Source organism: Ostrea edulis, chromosome 2 (assembly GCF_947568905.1).
Source record: "Ostrea edulis chromosome 2, xbOstEdul1.1, whole genome shotgun sequence".
Lineage (NCBI taxonomy): Eukaryota > Metazoa > Mollusca > Bivalvia > Ostreida > Ostreidae > Ostrea > Ostrea edulis.
This window is the reverse complement of record NC_079165.1, coordinates 25,704,148-25,726,262: the sequence shown is the minus strand read 5'-3', so window position 1 is coordinate 25,726,262 and position 22,115 is coordinate 25,704,148. Positions and strand designations below refer to the sequence as shown.

Here is a 22,115-nt window from a genome sequence, read left to right as displayed (position 1 = left end):
AATTCATATCAAACATTATAGTATCTTTACTTTACACATCTTATTTTCTGTAACCTTCTAAAATTTTCAACTATTCTATCCAAATCATTCCCATAACCCTTCGTTAAGTCGTATGTACAATGTATATAATACACATCGCATGTTTATTTTTTTCAAATACGTTTTCCTTTCATATTTTTATTATTGGGAAAAATGCAAGCTAAATTGGGAAAAAATTGGCAATTTTTAGGAGGGGAAAGGGCGGAAATTCGGACCCAAAATGGGCCTTAAAAAATCACTGTATAACATGTGGTCTCTAACATGTTCCTTAGACAAGATCAAAGACAAGGTCATAAGACATTATTTAGGCAATACATTTAGAGAAGGCTGTAGACACTATAAAACAGTTATTCTGTAAGAAGCCTTTCATAATTTTCAGTCTTGTTCGTGAAGTGTGAAATTCCTGATAATGTACTATACTAGTACTATCTGATATACTGTCTGTGAAGTGTGAAATTCGTGACAATGTACTATACTAGTACTATTTGATATACTGTCTGTGAGCTGTGAAATTTGTGACAATGTACTATACTAGTACTATTTGATATACTGTTTGTGAGCTGTGAAATTCGTGACAATGTACTATACTAGTACTATTTGATATATTGTCTGTGAGGTGTGAGTTGTGAAATTTGGGATAATGTACTATACTAGTACTATTTGATACACTGGACTTACTTTTGGTGTACCTGTGCTCCTCTACATTCCACACTGTAGCGGGTTGGTCCGTCACTCTGTCTGTAGTCACCTCTAGCTGTGAAAATCCCCAATCTGGCAACTGCTTACCTGTGGACTAACAAAAATCCCACCAAACTGTTCAGCTGTATTTTCAGTATTCCCACCAAACTGTTCAGCTGTATTTTCTCCAATAATTTTCATCAACAATTTGTTAACAAAATGCACACAAATTTCCAAGTTTATAGTACACATAAATCCTTTTGACATATGAGGGCATACCTTGAGGGCCTGTCCTGTCCCCATATGATGTAAGCGGACATGGCTATTGATGGTCTGCCAGGCCTCATTATCTGACTTTCTGTTGACTATCTCCTACAAAATCATATGTATACAGTTACTGTAAACCAAACTGTATTCCTGACTGCTTCTGTTGACTTTCTTTTATTGATCAGCTTTCATGGACTACTTTTAATGGTATATAGCCAATGTGATCTCTGAAAAACATGCACTAAGCATTTGTACATACAGTCAAACCTCGTTATCTTGAACTCGATGGGATCAAGAAAAAACTTTGAGATATCTGAGGATTCGAGATATCGAGGGTAAAATACTTAAAGAATAAGTGGTTGGGATTTCCGAATCACTTTGACATATCCATGGTATTTAAGATATCAGTGTTTGAGATACCCAAGTTCAACTGTATATAAATGAAGTGACTAGCTGGCAAGAACGATCAGACATTTTGAATTCACTAACATCATGTAAAAATGAAAGCTAGTGTCCAAGTACTAACCACTTTCCACAAATTCTGGGCTGGCATGGAGATATTGTAGTCAATATAACAGGACACTTCCTGATTCTGGGGGGTCAGCGGTGCAGCCACATCATGACTAAAACCAAAATAAGACATAATCTGCCAATGTGTTCCTTATTGTATAAAAGAATGGAACTTTTATGTGTCAAACTTTTATCTAAAACATATCTACTTTATATTTCATAATGTATTTGTAAATGAACTATGAAGATTAAAATGCTAGCATTTTAATACTCCTGATCTGAATACCTGTTGAGGGCACGGCTAGTTATACCATGAACAAGTTGTATCAAATCGCCATGTTTGACAGGTTTGGGAGGCTCATCAACAACCAGTAAATTACTAGATAAAGAAAACACATTTCATATAATGACAATGCATATTCACTAAAATAGTATTTAATGGGGAATAACTCTTGCATGGCAAAGAAAAGCATCACCTGTCTGGATGCTTAATGATCCACCAGTTGTTGATATCTTTAAACACATAACATGTGACTTGCTGTTGATGACTGCTGCCCCGCCCATCTGCATACCTGATTGGATAAACATGAGCATGGGAGTGCAGCCAGCATGGCTTCCCTGGAGATAGAGAGTTTGTATGTCTCAGTGTTATCTGAGAACCAAAGGCTATCCTGAGCGGTTGTCCTTTTGTTAAGGCAGCCAGACCTCCCTGTCAAAGGAAAATGCAGTCAAATTCAAAATGTCTGATTCCTCATCTTGTTTTATTCCACATATTCTTTTTTCTTTAAATGAATTCTGAATTCTTTTTGTTTTTTTTTGAGACACAGCATGTCATAATGTTTAGCCAACACATCATGATAAAAGCAATAAGATCTTTGAATTTCAGGAATTACATGTAACTTGCACTACCACGTACCTCTAAACTAGCTTGAAATGCACTTGTCATGATATTATCATGTGGTCCAGCCTTGGTGAGAAGAGACAGATGGATATAGAAGATAAACAAGTAACTGATGATTGGCACAGTGAGCAGGAAGAGAGCTCGGATGAACAGGTGTTTCACCAGGCCCAGCTGAAACGCAGAGGGAAAAATCAACTTTGGCAAAAGTTTCTTGGACTATCTTAGAGAAAAGCTTTTGAAACCTACTTAATTTATCAGGTGCATTTCATCTAAACAAGAGCAATAAGGAATATGTACATGTATTAAAGATGACTGATACATATAGGATCTCCAAGGGTTTGTGGTGTGATATGATTTATATATTTACACACAACGAGTTGAATATATATCAAATCAAACCACAAACCATGGAAGATTCTTTTTATTAAATGTTCAAACACCGCCCACCCCCCACCCCCCCACACACACACTTATTCATTTATGTTACTGTAGTGATTGGATTTACTTTGCTCTCTGACATTTTGTAAACGAACTACGAAAATTGACATTTCTTTGTGATATTACAAACAGCGTAGGAAAACAGAGTGTAATAATTAAAATTTATGTAATGGGTGATATCCACTGAATAAAGGAGTAAACATATGATAAACAAATATATTTCCTTTGATATAAACAATTGTTTAAACTTATCTATCAATGTAGATCATAGTGAACCAATGACATATAAATAGGATATCCATTTGTTTAGATAAAAAAAGACTTAGAAAACTTGAGACTTTACAAAACATTAGAGTGAAATTGACGTACAATACATGGTTCCAATAGGATTTGAACCCACTCATAAAATACAATAGTGTTTACTGGTACTAGTATAACCACTCATAAAATACAATAGTGTTTACTGGTACTAGTATAACCACTCATAAAATACAATAGTGTTTACTGGTACATGTATAACCACTCATAAAATACAATAGTGTTTACTGGTACTAGTATAACCACTCATAAAATACAATAGTGTTTACTGGTACTAGTATCACCACTCATAAAATACAATAGTGTTTACTGGTACTAGTATAACCACTCATAAAATACAATAGTGTTTACTGGTACTAGTATAACCCCTCATAAAATACAACAATGTTTACTGGTACTAGTATAACCACTCATAAAATACAATAGTGTTTACTGGTACTAGTATCACCACTCATAAAATACAATAGTGTTTACTGGTACTAGTATAACCACTCATAAAATACAATAGTGTTTACTGGTACTAGTATAACCACTCATAAAATACAATAATGTTTACTGGTACTAGTATAACCACTCATAAAATACAATAGTGTTTACTGGTACTAGTATAACCACTCATAAAATACAATAGTGTTTACTGGTACTAGTATAACCACTCATAAAATACAATAGTGTTTACTGGTACTAGTATAACCACTCATAAAATACAATAGTGTTTACTGGTACTAGTATAACCCCTCATAAAATACAACAATGTTTACTGGTACTAGTATAACCACTCATAAAATACAATAGTGTTTACTGGTACAAGTATCACCACTCATAAAATACAACAATGTTTACTGGTACTAGTATAACCACTCATAAAATACAATAGTGTTTACTGGTACTAGTATAACCCCTCATAAAATACAATAGTGTTTACTGGTACTAGTATAACCCCTCATAAAATACAACAATGTTTACTGGTACTAGTATAACCACTCATAAAATACAATAGTGTTTACTGGTACAAGTATCACCACTCATAAAATACAATAGTGTTTACTGGTACAAGTATAACCACTCATAAAATACAACAATGTTTACTGATACTAGTATAACCCCTCATAAAATACAATAGTGTTTACTGGTACAAGTATAACCACTCATAAAATACAATAGTGTTTACTGGTACATGTATAACCACTTCAAAACTATTCCTGTATAAAGCAAGTGGACATTTAAATAACAGGCATAATTAAATTTCTTTAGTCAGAGACAGAGCAGGATATCAATCATCACATTAAAATCCTAAAACCATTTATTTTAATTAGAAAGTCTTACATCTGTTTTGGTGACGTCTGCCAACATTTTCCAGTAATCTTTGGCTACTTGCATCAATATCAAAACAGCAGTGAAAAAACCAACATATTTTATACTGTAAAGAAAAAACCAACATATTTTATACTGTTACGGTAAAGAAAAAGCAACGAAGATAACACATACCTACATCTAGGTACCTTGTATTCTTATATTTATTTTTTTTTAATTTATCTTTTTTCATATTCACATAATCATCAATAAAAGTAATGAAGACACATATTAATATGTATATTGTATTCTTAGTCACATGATGATTTCAGATTCTTTTGTTTAAAGTTTTTAAAGATTTGTATCTGATGCAATGTCTTACCTCAAACTGCAGGCAAATGAGACTCCAGTTAAACTGAGCCAAAAAAACCACTGCACTGAAAATTCTCTGAAAAATCACAAGAAAGGTGTCTCATACCTTTAAGATGTTACATGTACGTATAGCAAACTTCAATACACAAATACAATAAACATGCATGTACCATCATTATATGGAGAATAGAGATGCAGTGAAATTTTTCAAGTACATTGTACATGATTGTAAGACTATTATCAAATACCTGTGAGATAAATTTCTAAACTTTAAATAGCTGTACAGCGATAGACACATGAAGAACAGTAACATCCCTTCCATCAACATAAAGCGTGACTGCACTAATATAGCATTATCTGTAATAAATAATATTATCAGTAATAGAAATTATCTGTAATGAACAGCATTATCTAAAATTAGTAGCATGCAAGGTGAAGATAACGAACAGTGATCAATCTCATAACTCCTACAAGCAATACAAAATAGACAGTTGGGCAAACACGGACCCCTGGACACACCAGAGGTGGGATCAGGTGCTTAGGAGGAGTAAGCATCCCCTGTTGACCGGTCACACCCGCCGTGAGCCCCATATCCTGATCAGGTAAACGGAGTTATCCGCAGTCAAAATCAGTATATCAGATCATAATGATGTTATGAATGAGTTTTTACTTTTCTCATTAAGTAATATTGAAAGCACAAGCAAATATTTTATAGTATATAGTGTATGTAATATAATTTGATTTTCATTTCATCCTCAAAAGATTTTTTCTTTCTGCTCAGTATCCTATACAACTGAATGTGGGACATGCATCCATATTTCTAGAATGATTGAGATAAGACTAAGAACTTTAGATTTGAAAACTGCATACCAAAAACAACGCAGAGCCCTGCCAGCAGAGCAGCCCAGCGAGACAGGCGGAGTTCTACAGCGATCTGATACACCAACGGAACAACCAGACTTCCCAGCACCGCAGGAAGCAGACGCATCACGTAAACAGGGAACGACGGAGAGAAATCTGTAACATGATGGAAATTCAGTATGCCAAACAGGAATTTTTTTCTATACAGAAAACGGATGTTCCATTGTGCCAGATTGATATACATTTGTAAATGTACTAGCAATTCATTAGATATTCTAACCTGCACCAATATGACCAAAATCTGCATTGTTTCCCAGTCCACCATATCCTCCTGAAAGAAGATGACAGAATTAAGTACATTTTGTATTTGCAACGTATGGGAAGATACAAATTTTAATCCATCTCCATGAGACTTTCAACAGTTGTTATATCAGAAATCTTATAAAACAGAACATCCAGGTCCATTATATTTGTCAGTAATGATGTGATGTTAATCAGTTTGTAACAATCATCACGTACCTGCTAATGCTAACAGGAGTTTGCCTAGAGGTGGATTAACATCAAAGAAAAATATCCTCTTCATGTACAAGAAAGCAAACTTGGCAAAATGCAATTCATCAAACCTAAAACAGAAAATTAGTCACCATATCATACGTTTGGACTACCCATGGGGCGAAGATGTTCCCTATCGAATTTGGGGTCAAAAGGTCAAGTGCACTGGACATCGAAGTAGCAATATGGTTCATCTCTTATCCATTTCTCCCTAAAGAAGAGACTACCCAAGGTTTTGTCATGCCCTTTCTTTTTTACACTCAGGAAAGAGGTAATTTATACCTACATGTATTAACAACACCCTTTGGGAGATTGTAAGGGGTGGGGGGTATTCTTTGTGAGCATTGCTCACAGTGCCTCTTGTTTTTCATAAAGTTTAAAGAAACTTCAGAAATATGTAGTAGATGTGAATCAAGTCCAAATATTTTTTAGAATTACACACAAAAATCGTCTCACCACACCCACATAATGTTTAAACATCTCTCTTAATTCACGAATCGTCTCACCACACCCACATAATGTTTAAACATCTCTCTTAATTCACGAATCGTCTCACCACACCCACATAATGTTTAAACATCTCTCTTAATTCACGAATCGTCTCACCACACCCACATAATGTTTAAACATCTCTCTTAATTCACGAATCGTCTCACCACACCCACATAATGTTTAAACATCTCTCTTAATTCACGAATCGTCTCACCACACCCACATAATGTTTAAACATCTCTCTTAATTCACGAATCGTCTCACCACACCCACATAATGTTTAAACATCTCTCTTAATTCACGAATCGTCTCACCACACCCATATAATGTTTAAACATCTCTCTTAATTCACGAATCGTCTCACCACACCCACATAATGTTTAAACATCTCTCTTAATTCACGAATCGTCTCACCACACCCACATAATGTTTAAACATCTCTCTTAATTCACGAGAATGGCTTAGCAATTGATTGAAAGATGATTCTGATGAGCAAACACCTACACAACAGCCCGAGGATGACCCAGCATCCACATTCTTGTTGCCAGAGCTGCCAAAAACAGGAGGATCTGCACAATGTCTACTTCAAACTGGACAGAGAATGGTTTGGATTGTCCAACTTTAAATCTTCTGTCCGATTCTTGTAAGTTTCCTGGCATTGGGGAACCATCTCCCTGTACAACAGAGATGACCTCACAAGTTCTTACAGCATTTGACATCAATTTTCCATTCATGTTAAAAGTAAGGAATTCATACAATACATTCTACAATGAATTATTCTATATCAAAATTACATGAGAGATGCCCCCCTGGTCTATGGTTAATTGTAGTAATATTACATTGAATTTCCTGTACGTATCATATACAGTAAATTATCTGTATCTCGAATACCCCACTTACGTCAAAGTCAATTGTCGGTCCCAGTTGTATCGTATTCCCTATATAAATGATTTTAAAAACTCCTGATATCTCGAACATGGTAATCTTGAATACCCCACTTATGTTGAAGTGTCAAGGTCCCAAAATCCTAATTTCACCTTGTTCATCTTGAAGTGCAGTCAAATTTTCGGTCTGCTAGACATAACTGGTCTCATTACTCCAGACATTCTTACCCGCGGTTATTCAAACCTTATTTAACTGGTAGTTGCTAAGTAACTCCCATCATATGCAAGGTTTCCATGTCGCAGTAATTGGTATGACAGCTTGGGTATAGTGCAGTCTTTGAACATTAAATGGGTAAATTCACAGCCAATGATACATAATCCCACCCATTATAGACATGGATAGTGTTTTAATGATAGACAGTTTGATAGGTAAACGCAAAGATTTTCAAAGCACACTGGAAGTTAATAATAATGAAAACGATAAAGTATTAAACAATTTACGCTTTATTATTAACATAGAAAATAGAGAAACATGATTCAAAGAGAACTGAAATTAAACAATTACGATGACAGTTGAATAAAAAAAGAAGTACAAAATTGTTTTCATCATTCCACATGTCTCAACACAGTAAAGAAACAAAGCTACAAGCGATTGCAGACAGGTTCTTTAACTTCAACGCAATTAGCTCCCATTTAAACTTGGGTCAATATAAACACAAGATCTGTGTGGTTATTATGTTTTAGTATAAACTGTATATATAATGAGATGTTTGATGGGGGAAATGGAAATCTTTTTCTTTGAATTACTACAACTCAGATCAGGGTGAAAGTACACCAAATAATAGAATATATTTGAAATTCAATCTATTTACATTTCCAAAGTTTTTTTGTCTTTGATATCTTTACAAATTGTAATGATAGCCATTTACTCCTGAATGCACTGCAGCTGTGATCAATGCAAGTTTGAATCTTCATTATATACAGTACATTTATCCTAATGGCTGGAAATTCTGACAGAAATGAAAGTGAATGTAAATATAAAGCTACATGTAATTCAATTTTTGAAAATCCATGATGGCCTTCACCTTGGCATATTTTTCATGAGGTACTAACACACCTCATGAAGTTTGCTGTCTTGAAGCATTGCCGTTCATACTTTCATGTGTTTTCCAGAAATGAATTTATTTCTTAAATAATATCTAAAGACTTCATATTAAAAAACAAATACCTCAACTCTTTGTGGTTCAGGCATAAGTCGGTGATGAATATCATCTTGTGGATAAGAACTTGACAGAGTTCTTTCCCCTGACATCTCCGGTGACGTAGTGCTTTCCACCTCCATGTTTACTTTACATCCAAGAAAATCTGTTTAAAATCATACTTTATAAATAACATCTACTTGATCAACACCTACGGTATTTCCAAATTTCAAACATCTTCAGATTTTTTTTAAATCAAACAAGAGCTCCACAAGGTGGAGTATATCCCCTCACAATGAGTGTCTACAAGCATTTTCTAAGAAGTCCTGTAGTGACCTTGACCTTTTGACCCAAAATCAATAGGGTTCTTCTTCTCTTCGTAACAATGCTACATGTGAAGTATGAAATAAATGGAGAAAAAATGTGGCTTGTCAAGTGTCTACCAGTCGTGTAGTGACCTTGACCTTTGACCCCCCCCCCCCCCCCCAAAATCAATAAGATTCTTCTTCTCTTGATAACAAAGCTACGTGTGAAAAGCAACAAAACAAAAAGTGGCTTGTACAAGCTTTTTCTATGAAGTCCAGTAGTGGCCTTGACCTTTGAATCTTTAAATCATCAAGTTTCTCTTTTGAATGAAATGCACAAATTATGTATTTTATATTCCTATTTTTCTAATATTGTTCATAAACAACAAATATATGTTGCATTAAAATATGAATGTGTTTTAGGGGTTGGATGCTATTTATTTCAACATGTTTTCCCATATGAAGGCTTTTTGAATGGACTCTAGCATTTGATGGTCTGATTATATTGGCAATAGCTGCTTGAACTTAGAAGACAAATCAAAATTGAATACAAGAGTTATGTCAGAGATTTTGGTTGAGCAATGATAAATAGAGGGCAAAGCCATTTCATGGCCTGAAGGCATGTGAGAGCAGAGCTCTCCCTATAGGTAACACGTATACATGCAGGTTTATTTTAAAAGGAAAATATAGAACCGTTAATGAAAAATTAAACCAAACCTATACCTATGAAACATGAAAATTTTGGTAAAAATGGTGTCTATTTGAATGCAAGCATGAGGACATATATTTCGCCATTTTGAATCTCATCTACCCAAGTTCACGTCGTACTGAGATGTTACACAAAACCCATAAAAGCATGTGAAACATATTTTCTTAATCTTAAAATTACTCCTCGATTGTACGAGGTTGCCTAATTTTGTAAATTTGCTAAACACCAATGTTTAAATATTGACGTCACAATGCACTTTTGACATCAATTGCTTTATATTTCCCGTGATCAATGAATAGGCTGATCAAATGTCTAAAGTTGTGCAATAAGATCTTAGATGCTTTGACGAATGTAAGACAGAGAATCACAGGACAAAAAATCACGGACGAAATGACCATGGACAAAAGTCACAATAAGAAATTTTTATGAAAGTAGGACAAAATGTCACAGGGGAAAAAAGTCAGTTTATAGGAAAATATTGATTTTGATATAAATTTGAAAACATATCTGTTCTCTTTGTAAAGTTTAAGAAACTAATATATGCATTTGGTTACCACCTGTTATTGTTAGCTTAAAAGTATATATATGGAGTCTCATTTGCTAAGTCAATCATCATTCAAAAAATGGAACTCATGCAGAGTAATAAAGGTGGTTTAAAGTTATGGTGTAAAAACAACTTTAAACAATCTGTGGATATTAGATCAATCTAATTAAAATCAGATCCTAAGATAAGCTCACAATCGCTACAATATGCAAAGTATACGGCGTGGATCTAAAAAGACTGATTTTAATTAGATTGATATTAGATAAATGGTGATGTCATAGAACAAGAAACGCCATTTTATTCATGCACAAAATACTGAGAATGAAATGAATATCAGCATCCTATATTTTATAACAGAATAAGTTTGTCTTTTTTTCTTTTCTAATCAAAAGTAATTTTTGTGACTTTGTTCTACTGATTGTGACTTTTTGTCCTGTGACTTTTCATCCTATCTGATCAAAAGTCTTCATTGCGACTTTTTGTCTTGTGACTTTTTGTCTGTATACGGCTTTGACAGCTGTCCATACAGTGCATGGGTGTACATTTCCAGATTACTTTGGAATTTTTTTTATCCCGTAATTTTTTTTATCGGATGAAAAAAAATTATTGCAGCGTTACTTGTAGCTCGATCATTTCGATGGATATACTATCAAAAATACAAAATTGTTTGTACATGTAGTTTCTTCACATGAACAGGTTGGGAACACTTCCCCTATCGCGAGATACTCTCGCTAAAACATTAAAACATGACAATCTCTTTTTAGCGAGAAAGTTAACATTACCATAAATAAACAGGTGTTTTGGTGTCTTTATTGAAAATAATGGCAAATTCTTTGCAATGCTGAATAAGTGTGACACACATTCAGCATGATGCGATTTATCTCTATAAAATTTACAACACAGACAAGAAATTTCATATCAACGTTGCTGCGTAAAAGGGAAGGACGCTGGAATCCATTGCACGTACATCGTGAGTGTTTTTGTTTTTATTAATACATTTGTAGAAGTATCAGACATTTTGGCACTTTTTCTTCTTTCCTCGTGAAACACAAAGAGATGTACTACACGGGTGTAACCGTGTTTCTCTCGGTTGCATCCACAGGCACTTGTTTCATACATGAGTCCCCCATTATTAATGGTATTCATGTATGAAACAAGTGCCTGTGGTTGCATGGGATATATTTTCTCTAGCTTGAAAGGGATAATCGCATTTTAGCGAGAATATCCCGCTGTAGGGGAAGCGTTCCCAATCACAGGGGCCTGTCACGAAATATTTACATTCTTTTATATATGAACCTTCACTATATATAAAATATATAGAGAATGGTCATATATAAAACTAAAAGAACGCAAATATTTCGTGACAGGTCTCTGTGTTCCCAACCTAATGAATCACGATTTCAAAATCATTATGTATATATCTGTAGGTGTTGTGGTGAAATCGATAAAAGAGTACGATTAAAACCCCACTTTCAGAATACTTCGGTCTGTCGGGAAAGGGCAAAAAACTTGAAATATATTACGGCGACATCGAATATTTTTTATCCAATGCAGTCTGTTCCGGAAAATTCGTGCACTGTCCCTGTCGCTGTCTCAATACTTGCCTGCAGGCCTGATATTTGTTTGGCAACTGAAGAGTTTTGTTTTCTGCTGGATATTAGTATGATCTAAAAATCGGCATCATCATACATAATAAAATCACCATATATTCTTTCCTCGGACTAAATCATAGTCACCGAATTTTCTCCTCAATCAATTCATAACCGGAAATACCTACAAACACCTAAAATTAAAATCCAATTATCCGGATTTTCAGATCAATATTGTAGAAAATGGACTAGGCCTAGTCACAGTGGTGGAGCGGACAGAGTAAACGATAAGGAGAGGAAATAGGCAGAAACTCTGGGGATCTAAGCTCTGTCCCCCTTAATGTTTTTGATCTAGAATCTATTATAAAGCTTTTAAATTACTATCATTGAAGGGAAATGGAATTTTAAAATTACTGCAAAGAAGTAGGTACATATATGTACTTGTGTGTATATATATATATATATATATATATATATATATATATATATAGGATTACTTTGTTTTATCTCAAAAAGGGGTTGTTGATACACAACAGAGCATGTGTCGGATCAATGCCAGTTGAGTCTCCCAAGTCCATCAACTACAAAAGTACGCGTAACGTACGGTGACCGCCCAGTATTCCGATGGCCCGATAGTCCGACGGTCCGGTAGTCCGGCACTCCGATAGTCCGAAACTACGAAAATTTGTGGCCACATATAAGAAATCGCTATGTAATAGGCAGCAGAAAACAGGATTAAGTGCCGTACACGTGCCAGAACGATTTTTTTACGTCACAAGAGCAGAACATCGCATAGTGGGAAAACTTTGAACGGGTTCGACCTACATCGGGTACCTGTAAAGTGCGAAACGAAACGAAACAAAATCTACCGAAACGTAACCCACCGAAACGAGACGAAACAGATCGTATATACGAACTCTATTAATTATAATAATTAAAAATGGCGTATAACCGAACTCTATTATAATTATAATAATTAAAAATGGTATCTTAAGCCCAAGTTACAACATATAAATAAAATTCGCCTCCCCATCGATGTAAGCTTTCGGCTTGACAGATACAAAGTTTTAAAAGTTGGAAGGTGGTAAGTAAGTACAGAGTTCATATCCGAAGTTGATTGAATACCATGTGCAATTAGTTTCGGATCCATAAATTTCAGAACAGAGGGTTACAGTTCGGCATAAATACACGTTTCAGTATTTTTTGCTCTAAAGACAAATCTATGTATACATGTGGATATTGTGTATTTGTATGTAGTATATCAAACAGTGGATTCTGAGTATGTCTTCCCGTTCTCTTTGTAATTTCTGCTTCCCTTGTTCATAAGCCTTTTGAGTTTACAAAATGTTGACCTCCTCCTGATATTATTGCATAAAAAATTCTGTTTTCCGTCCCGTTTTCAATTTCCCGTCCTAGCAACACCACAAATGTATAGAGTTATATTTAGACTCACTACATATCAATAATAATTTTTAATAACACATGTATTTATATTTTACCGAATTGCATTCATATAATATGGTATACTATCTAGCTTTTTCCATTATTGAAAGTACTCGCACCTCAGCAGTTAGAGATAAAAACGTTAAGAGCCCTTCCTGCTTTCAAATTTCTCAGACACCAGGCGGATACAATGCCAGCGACCCCACCCCTTGTTTAGTGTGTTTCGCCAGACCTCTGAGACTGTAACTCTCCGTTTTGAAATTTATGGATCTGAAACTAATTGCACATGGTATTTAATCAACTTCGGATATGTACATTTTGCTTACTCACCACCACCCCCCACCCCACCCCTCTTTCCAGAACTGTGTATCAGTCAAGCTGAAAGCCTACATCAAAGGGGAGGCGAATTTTATTTATATGTGGTAATTTTCACAGGGGCCTAAGATACCATTTCTAATAAAAGAGTTCGGTTATACAATCTGTTTCGTTTCGGTAGATTTCGTTTCGTTTCGCACTTTACAGGTACCCACCTACATCTACATGTATATATTTCGGCATCGTCGGAAGCCCATGGTTGATTACGCTTCGTTCCTTTCTCCATCACCCGTGGGTTCATTCATTCCTACTCGCTGTGTGTGTGTGTCTGTCTGCTGAATTTAAGGAACATTTTCATCGTGTCTTTATAGAGAGCTATGTAGATACATGTAGGTATATACACACACACACACACACATATATATATATATATAGAGAGAGAGAGATAAATAGATAGATAAGATAGATAAGTTTATTATTCCAATTTTGGGCCCAGAGGGCATAACAGTAAGACATTTTATAAAGAAGGAAATTCAAAAAAGAAAGAAAGTTTACAACATTAACTACAGGTTACAGAGACTGCAAACTGCGTGTGGATGCAGCATGTTGGGGAAACAAGTACATATATATGAATTGCTAATCATGTATATATACAAGTAGATGGACAGTATCAGTATTATACCAATATATGAATAATAAACTATAATGATTTTTGCAGTTTTAAAGCATCACTTCTTTTTCTGAAAGTTTGCACTAAATATTCACTCAATTTGACAATTACTGGCTTGTAGGGAGGGCTGACAGCGGATACTCGTCAGGGATGTAGCAACAGAAGGGGGGTGGGGGCTGATCCCTTCCCCACTTTTTAAATGTTAAAACTCTTTTTGGTTCGGGTGCCCCCCCCCCTCCTTTTTGGCTGGCCCCCATTCAAAAACGAGGCCACGCGCCTGCTCGTGTCCCCTTAAACACTTTCAAAAGTAGGGAGTGGGGACAAGAGTATGTATGTGCCCCCTCCATACACTTCTGGAACCCCAAACGAGATCCTCATCTTTATATCAAATGTTGTTTGATAACATCCTCCCCTTAATTCTAGTGCAAGAAATTTCTGTTCAAAAATTGTTATTTGTTATAAAGAAAGGTATACCATAAAATTGGTATAAAATTCGGATATATACAGATTTGCGTTGAAAAACTTAGATAGGCTCTGATTGGCGCATACATTTGTAATTGCATTATTGTCGTCCCATACAAAAATTGATTTCCTTATTGATTGTGTTATACAGAAATTTTTCATTTGATAAACTTTTGTCCGGGGATAGGGGGAGGACTTGAGGCCTACTTAAACTTTTAAGACTGAGCAGGGTGTAGGGATTTCTACCATTTTTAGCTTGTTATTTCATGGGTTGGGGTAGTCCGAAAAATCTGACGTTTTCCTGGCTTTTTTAATGATTTTGATTTTTACTGTGCCAGCACAGTAAATATCAAAATCATTAAAAAAGCCAGGAAAACGTCAGATATTTCGGACTAGGGTTGGGGGTGATTATGTAGGTTACCGTCGCCATCTTCATGACGTTTATATGGAAAATTTTGGAATTGAATCCCAGTTTAGTATGTGCCCCAATCTAAGTTTTGTGCTCCCCTACCAACACTTTACGATGTTTCACTACGGAATTGGCGTTGCCTTATAGCTAATAACAAATTCGTTCGAACAAATTGCTAATTCGTCCGATCAAATTACTAATTTGTCCGAACAAATAGCTAATTCGTCCGAACGAATTACTAATTTGTCCGAACAAATAGCTAATTCGTCCGAACGAATTACTAATTTGTCCGAACAAATAGCTAATTTGTCCGAACGAATGTCTATTTCGTCCGAACAAATCCGTAATTCGTCTGAACGAATTACTAATTTGTCCGAAAGAATTACTAATATGTCCGAACAAATAGCTAATTCGTCGGAACAAATTGCTAATTCGTCGGAACAAATAGCTAATTCGTCCGAACAAATAGCTAATTTGTCCGAATAGCTAATTCATCCGAACAAATTGCTAATTTGTCCGAATGATTTTCTATTTCGTCCGAACAAATAGCTAATTCGTCCGAACGAATGATATATTTATATATGGCCTTTCTACGCCGCCGTAAGTTCACACTTGAATGATTTTGGTCAGAAATTGATTGTCTGATTTATAATCAGGCCGTGTCGATTTTGGCGGTTTCTGGTAATTTCCATAAAATAATGCCTGACATGAATAAATTTTAACTCTATTAATTAAAATTTTTGGTGATGGTCAACATGTCGGACTATCGAACCGTCGGACTACCGGCCCGTCGGACGGCTTGAACCGTACAGCACCTACAGCTAGATTTACTGGATCCAGCAGCCGAATAATGATTGATCATGATCTATAGTAGTAAAGGCTATATATGGACGGTGGATAGCTCAGTGATCGATTAGAGTACCTGACTATAATAGATGCACGAGTCCTCTTCCAACCATAAAATTTTTCCTTTCCTATATTACATTTGTTGCCGTTGACCACTCCTGCACTTCAAGTGAAAGGCCTGCCAAGGGCAAAAACAATCTGAGCTGTGTGTCGAGGATGTGAAAGGCCTGCCAAGGGCAAGAACAATCTCAGCTGTGTGTCGAGGATGTGAAAGGCCTGCCAAGGGCAAGAACAATCTCAGCTGTGTGTCGAGGATGTGAAAGGCCTGCCAGGGGCAAAAACAATCTGAGCTGTGTGTCGAGGATGTAAAAGGCCTGCCAGGGGTAAAAACAATCTGAGCTGTGTGTCGAGGATGAAGAATTAGGGAGAAGGGATGAAAATGTGGTAATTAGAGCTATATGAACCAGGGATATCAGTCTGGGTAGCTCAGAGGTTCGAGCACCTGACTAGTAATGCAGGGGTCCTGGATAACTCAGAGGTTCGAGCACCTGACTAGTAATGCAGGGGTCCCACTAGGGGTGTTGCTAAAATGCGGAACAGAAAACGGAAAATATTTTATGCAATAATGTTATGAGGAGGTCTGCATTTTGTAAAATCAAAAGGCTTATTATGTCAACAAGGGAAGCAGAAATTGCAGAGAGAACAGGAAGTCATCCTTAGAGTCCACCATTTCATATTAATACCACATACTAATGCATTATTACGAATTTTTACACGGTGTATTTTGTGGATGAATGTACCAACAGGCGCTTGTTTAATATTTTGCATAGTAAGGTTTAATAAAAATATTATGCAAGCGCCTGTTGGTACATTCAGGGGTATATAAACCACATGTGTTCTTTTCATTCTCTACCTATAGGTGTCATTGCTCGCTAACACCTCTGTCAATGCCGAAATTTCAAAATTCTTGTAAAATGCTTTGTAAATTCTTATACAAACGTTTAACTTAATTCGCTTAATCAATTTATGATGTAAAATTGAGTTCTTTTACCTTGTAAACAATATCCAAATTGTTGATTTTAATCAAATTGAATCATTTCCCCCGATTTTTGGCGTTATCTTATCTAAATTAATCATTTTAAATTCCGTTCCGCGTTTTAGCAACACCCGTCCCACTAGGCAGTTTCAATTTCCAATTCAGCCATAAGTCATAAATGCTCTACTTTCCTATACTACACATACATCATCTCTGCAAGGTTAACCACAAAGAACCTACATGTACTGTAGAAAGATCCTGCTGTAAAAATCTATTATCTTTATCTGGAAAATACACAAAAGTACATGTAGGTTACAATACACAAAAGTACATGTAGGTTACAATACACAAAAGTACATGTAGGTTACAATACACAAAAGTACATGTAGGTTACATGCAGTATCCCAATCATGATGTGTTCATTATCAATAGTTTGTTAAAATTGGACCATTTAAAAAACTTAACCCAGCTGCCTAAACCATGGAATGAGAGTGGTAACATTAACTCTTCGTACATTCATCCTGGCAAGCTGAAAAATTGCTCATGTATGAGTATTTTTAAAAATTCAATGGGACAAAGAACAGAAATCAGAGCAATACTTAATTGCTGTTGCTCTAAAAAAAAAAACCATACAGTCATGTAGAAGATAATGTGTACAATGAATGTTAATTCAAGTAATACCGTCGCACAGAAATGAGTGAAAACAAGGCTTGGAATGTATTGATACATTTTATTTCACAGGCTTTTCTTAAACTGGTTTAAAAAGTTCAATTTCTTCATCTGGTAGGAACCCTGCAACACAACATAGAATTGGAAGAGTTGAGATTTGTTAAAAGCTCTTCCTCATTTCCTGAACCTGACACACTAGCACGATACAAAAAAAAAACAAGAGGCCCAAGGGCCTAGAATCGCTCTTCTGATAAATTGTACAACCCCACCATTTCTATTCTTAGCCTCTTAGTATTCTAAATCTTTAGTTAAATCCTAAGAATTCAAAAAAAGTAAGTCAATGTGACCTACTTTTTGGTTTACACATTTGAGAACCCAAGAAATATCAACTGACAAAGTTTGATGATTTTAAGCCAATTAGTATCTGAATATTGAAATATAGCTGTCAAATTTCAATCGTAGGTCATGGTCACCTACTTTTTGGTCAGCAAACTCCGAACATGCAAGACCCATCAACTGACAAAGTTTGATGACTGTAGGTCAAATAGTATCTGAAATATATAAATATAGCCGTCCAATTCCAAAAGTAGGTCAAGTTGACCTACTTTTTGGTCGAAACCTTTCGAACATGCAAGACCCATCAACTGACAAAGTTTAATGACTGTAGGTCAAATAGTGTCTGAAATATATAAATATAGCCGTCCAATTCCAAAAGTAGGTCAAGGTGACCTACTTTTTGGTCGAAACCCTTCGAACATGCAAGACCCATCAACTGACAAAGTTTGATGACTGTAGGTCAAATAGTATCTGAAATATATAAATATAGCCGTCAAATTCCAAAAGTAGGTCAAGGTGACCTACTTTTTGGTCGACACACTCCGTAGACTCAAGATGCATCAACTGTCAAAGTTTGATGATTGTAGGTCAATTAGTGACTGAAATATATAAATATAACTGTCAAATGCCAAAAGTAGGTCACAGTGACCTACTTTTTGGTCGATACACTCCGAAGACTCAAGATGCATCAACTGACAAAGTTTGATGATTGTAGGTCAAATAGTGTCTGAAATATAGTAATTTACCTGTCAAATACCAAAAGTAGGTCACGGTGACCTACTTTTTGGTCGACACAAACCGAAGACTGAAGACGCATCAACTGACAAAGTTTGATGATCCTAGGTTTTACAGTGCCCAAAATATGCATCTAAAATTGAAAATGTGAAATTTGAATATCTGCAAAATTCAAAAAGTAGGTCACTGTGACCTACTTTTTTATAAATATGTTTCAAGGCCTCAAGATGCATCAACTTACAAGAGTTGATGATTCTAAACCTCTCGGTATTTGAAATAACAACTTAAAATATATCTATAAATGATAAGCCATAAAATTCAGAAAGTAGGACACGGTGACCTATTTTTCAGTTGACGCATTTCAAGGTCCCATGATCCACCAACTGACAAGTTTTGATGATCATAGGCTTCAAAGTGTCCAAGATATGCATCAAAATTAATTTTAAAATAAATACCTGCAAAATTCAAAAAGTAGGTCACCGTGACCTACTTTTGAGACAACTTGACACAAGGTCCTAAGATGCATCAACTGTCAAAATTTGATGATCCTAGTCCTTATAATGACTAAAATATCAAAGATTTAAGGAAATATAAATTTAGGTCAACTTTGAAGTGACCTTGAGACCACGCCCTTTGCCCCAGGGTAATGCCTTGAACAATTTTTAATCTACAACATATCCTCATCCTTATGTGTAAGTTTGGTGATAATCTGCCCAGTGGTTCTTGAGAAAAAGATTTTTTAGCAACCACTACTTTTGTTTGTATTTTCCTGATTATCTCCCCTTGTTAAAGGGTCACATCCCTCTATTTAGTATGTATGAAAGCCCTTGGGCCAATGATACCCTGTAACAAATTTGAAAAGAATTGGCCAAGGGGTTCTTGAGTTATAGCCCTTTTTCTAAAAAGTTTACGCACACCGCACAAATGGCCATAGCATTAGCTCTTTGAGCCTTCGGCTCAGAAGAGCTAACAACCTGTCAATACAAACAACTATCATTTAACTTACTTCATCTTACAAATAAAATTCATTTTTAATGTCTATTTTTTTTATGGGTAACAAAGTTTTTTGTATACGTACAGAGTCTCTATCTGTGGACCCGAATTCTACCAGCACGGCTATCAGTTTTGTGGTATCCAGCACCTCGCCATAGACCTACAAAATCAGTAAAAGACAAGCATGCAAATATCTTCAGTTTAGAAAGTTGTGCATAAAACAGGGCACTCCGAATAGGGCATTTTCTTACAACAGGACGCAATTCAGTGGATACCATTCTTAGATTAGAATACGGAGTCGGTGAGGTAGGATGCTGTAGAGAATTTTTAAAATCATACATTACATGTACTACAACTAAGGACATAGAATTTATAAAAGTTTGTAATTACAGGAGTGATTATGCTCTCTTTCAAAATCTGCATTTCCATGTTTAACTGTAGCATGATTGGTCGATGATTAAAACATGAAAGCTCTAAGTGTCGTAAACTTAATGGGAAGTCTGCTGTAACCTTGGCTTCATGACCAAAAAATCTATAACTGTCTTCTTTTCAGGATCAACTACCTTTGTATAAAATATGAACAAAGATAGTGACAAACACACAGGCAGATGGACAGACACTCATAATCTATAAGTACAGGCAGATGAACAGACACTCATAATCTATAAGTACAGGCAGATGAACAGACACTCATAATTTATAAGTACAGACAGATGAACAGACACTCATAATCTATAAGTACAGGCAGATGAACAGACACTCATAATCTATAAGTACAGGCAGATGAACAGACACTATAATCTATAAGTACAGGCAGATGAACAGACACTCATAATCTATAAGTACAGGCAGATGAACAGACACTCATAATCTATAAGTACAGGCAGATGGACAGACACTCATAATCTATAAGTACAGGCAGATGAACAGGCACTATAATCTATAAGTACAGGCAGATGAACAGACACTATAATCTATAAGTACAGGCAGATGAACAGACACTCATAATCTATAAGTACAGGCACATGAACAGACACTCATAATCTATAAGTACAGGCAGATGAACAGACACTATAATCTATAAGTACAGGCAGATGGACAGGCACTCTATAGACAGACACTCATAATCTATAAGTACAGGCAGATGAACAGGCACTCATAATCTATAAGTACAGGCAGATGGACAGACACTATAATCTATAAGTACAGGCAGATGAACAGACTATAATCTATAAGTACAGGCAGATGAACAGACTATAATCTATAAGTACAGGCAGATGGACAGACACTCATAATCTATAAGTACAGGCAGATGAACAGACACTCATAATCTATAAGACAGTACAGGCAGATGGACAGACACTCATAATCTATAAGTACAGGCAGATGAACAGACACTCATAATCTATAAGTACAGGCAGATGAACAGACACTCATAATCTATAAGTACAGGCAGATGGACAGACACTCATAATCTATAAGTACAGGCAGATGAACAGACACTGATAATCTATAAGTACAGGCAGATGGACAGACACTGATAATCTATAAGTACAGGCAGATGAACAGACACTCATAATCTATAAGTATCTTCTTTTAATAAACAACTACCTCTCTGTAAAATATGAATGTTGTGTGTTGAAAATTGTGTCACAATGAAAGTGAATTAAACTTGGATTGAAGGTCTCACGTGACTTTGACCATAAATTCTGTAGATATCTTTCTTAACTCATCAACTGCCTCCAACAGTATATTATTGGCTTCTGGAATTTTATTTCAGTTCTTGGAATTCATAAAACAGAGCTTCTATAAAATTCGAAACGTCTATGTTGAAAATTTTCAACTTATCATATCACTGTGACAATGAAAGTATAGTATAGTTAAAACATTTAATGTCTGTTGTGACCTTGACCTCTGATCTCAAGATGCAAAAACCTGTAGGTATGTTTCTTCAATGGTCAACTACATATGTATAAAATATGAACGCTTTATGTTGAATACTAATCAATATAGTGTGTCACAACAAGTGTGAAGATAGATGTATAAAATATGAAAGCTTTATGTTGAATACTAATCAATATAGTGTGTCACAACAAGTGTGAAGATAGATGGACAAACAATGTGACACCCATATAGAGCTCCCTCATTTTCAATGCAAGGTCGTAATTAATGACCTTGACATTTGAACTAGATATCAATAGGTATCATCTCCCTCCCTCTTACAATGTTAATACCTAGAATGAGGCTGAA

The 22,115-nt window shown here is 35.5% G+C and overlaps 1 protein-coding gene across 1 annotated transcript in view; it reads right to left on the bottom strand.

Moving 5' to 3' along the window:
- LOC125679055 (protein O-mannosyl-transferase 1-like) overlaps positions 1 to 22,115 on the bottom strand; it is a 49,908-nt gene that overhangs the window by 10,042 nt on the left and 17,751 nt on the right. The window contains exons 15-30 of the mRNA XM_048917966.2: positions 19,951 to 20,025; positions 13,627 to 13,642; positions 8,834 to 8,952; positions 7,226 to 7,311; positions 6,197 to 6,300; positions 5,958 to 6,008; positions 5,687 to 5,833; positions 5,065 to 5,173; positions 4,827 to 4,892; positions 4,478 to 4,571; positions 2,411 to 2,566; positions 1,971 to 2,203; positions 1,781 to 1,873; positions 1,511 to 1,607; positions 997 to 1,089; positions 718 to 832 (exon numbers count right to left, since the gene is read on the bottom strand). Coding sequence (XP_048773923.2) covers positions 718 to 832; positions 997 to 1,089; positions 1,511 to 1,607; positions 1,781 to 1,873; positions 1,971 to 2,203; positions 2,411 to 2,566; positions 4,478 to 4,571; positions 4,827 to 4,892; positions 5,065 to 5,173; positions 5,687 to 5,833; positions 5,958 to 6,008; positions 6,197 to 6,300; positions 7,226 to 7,311; positions 8,834 to 8,952; positions 13,627 to 13,642; positions 19,951 to 20,025 — 1,654 coding nt within the window. The remainder of the gene's footprint in view (positions 1 to 717; positions 833 to 996; positions 1,090 to 1,510; positions 1,608 to 1,780; positions 1,874 to 1,970; positions 2,204 to 2,410; positions 2,567 to 4,477; positions 4,572 to 4,826; positions 4,893 to 5,064; positions 5,174 to 5,686; positions 5,834 to 5,957; positions 6,009 to 6,196; positions 6,301 to 7,225; positions 7,312 to 8,833; positions 8,953 to 13,626; positions 13,643 to 19,950; positions 20,026 to 22,115) is intronic.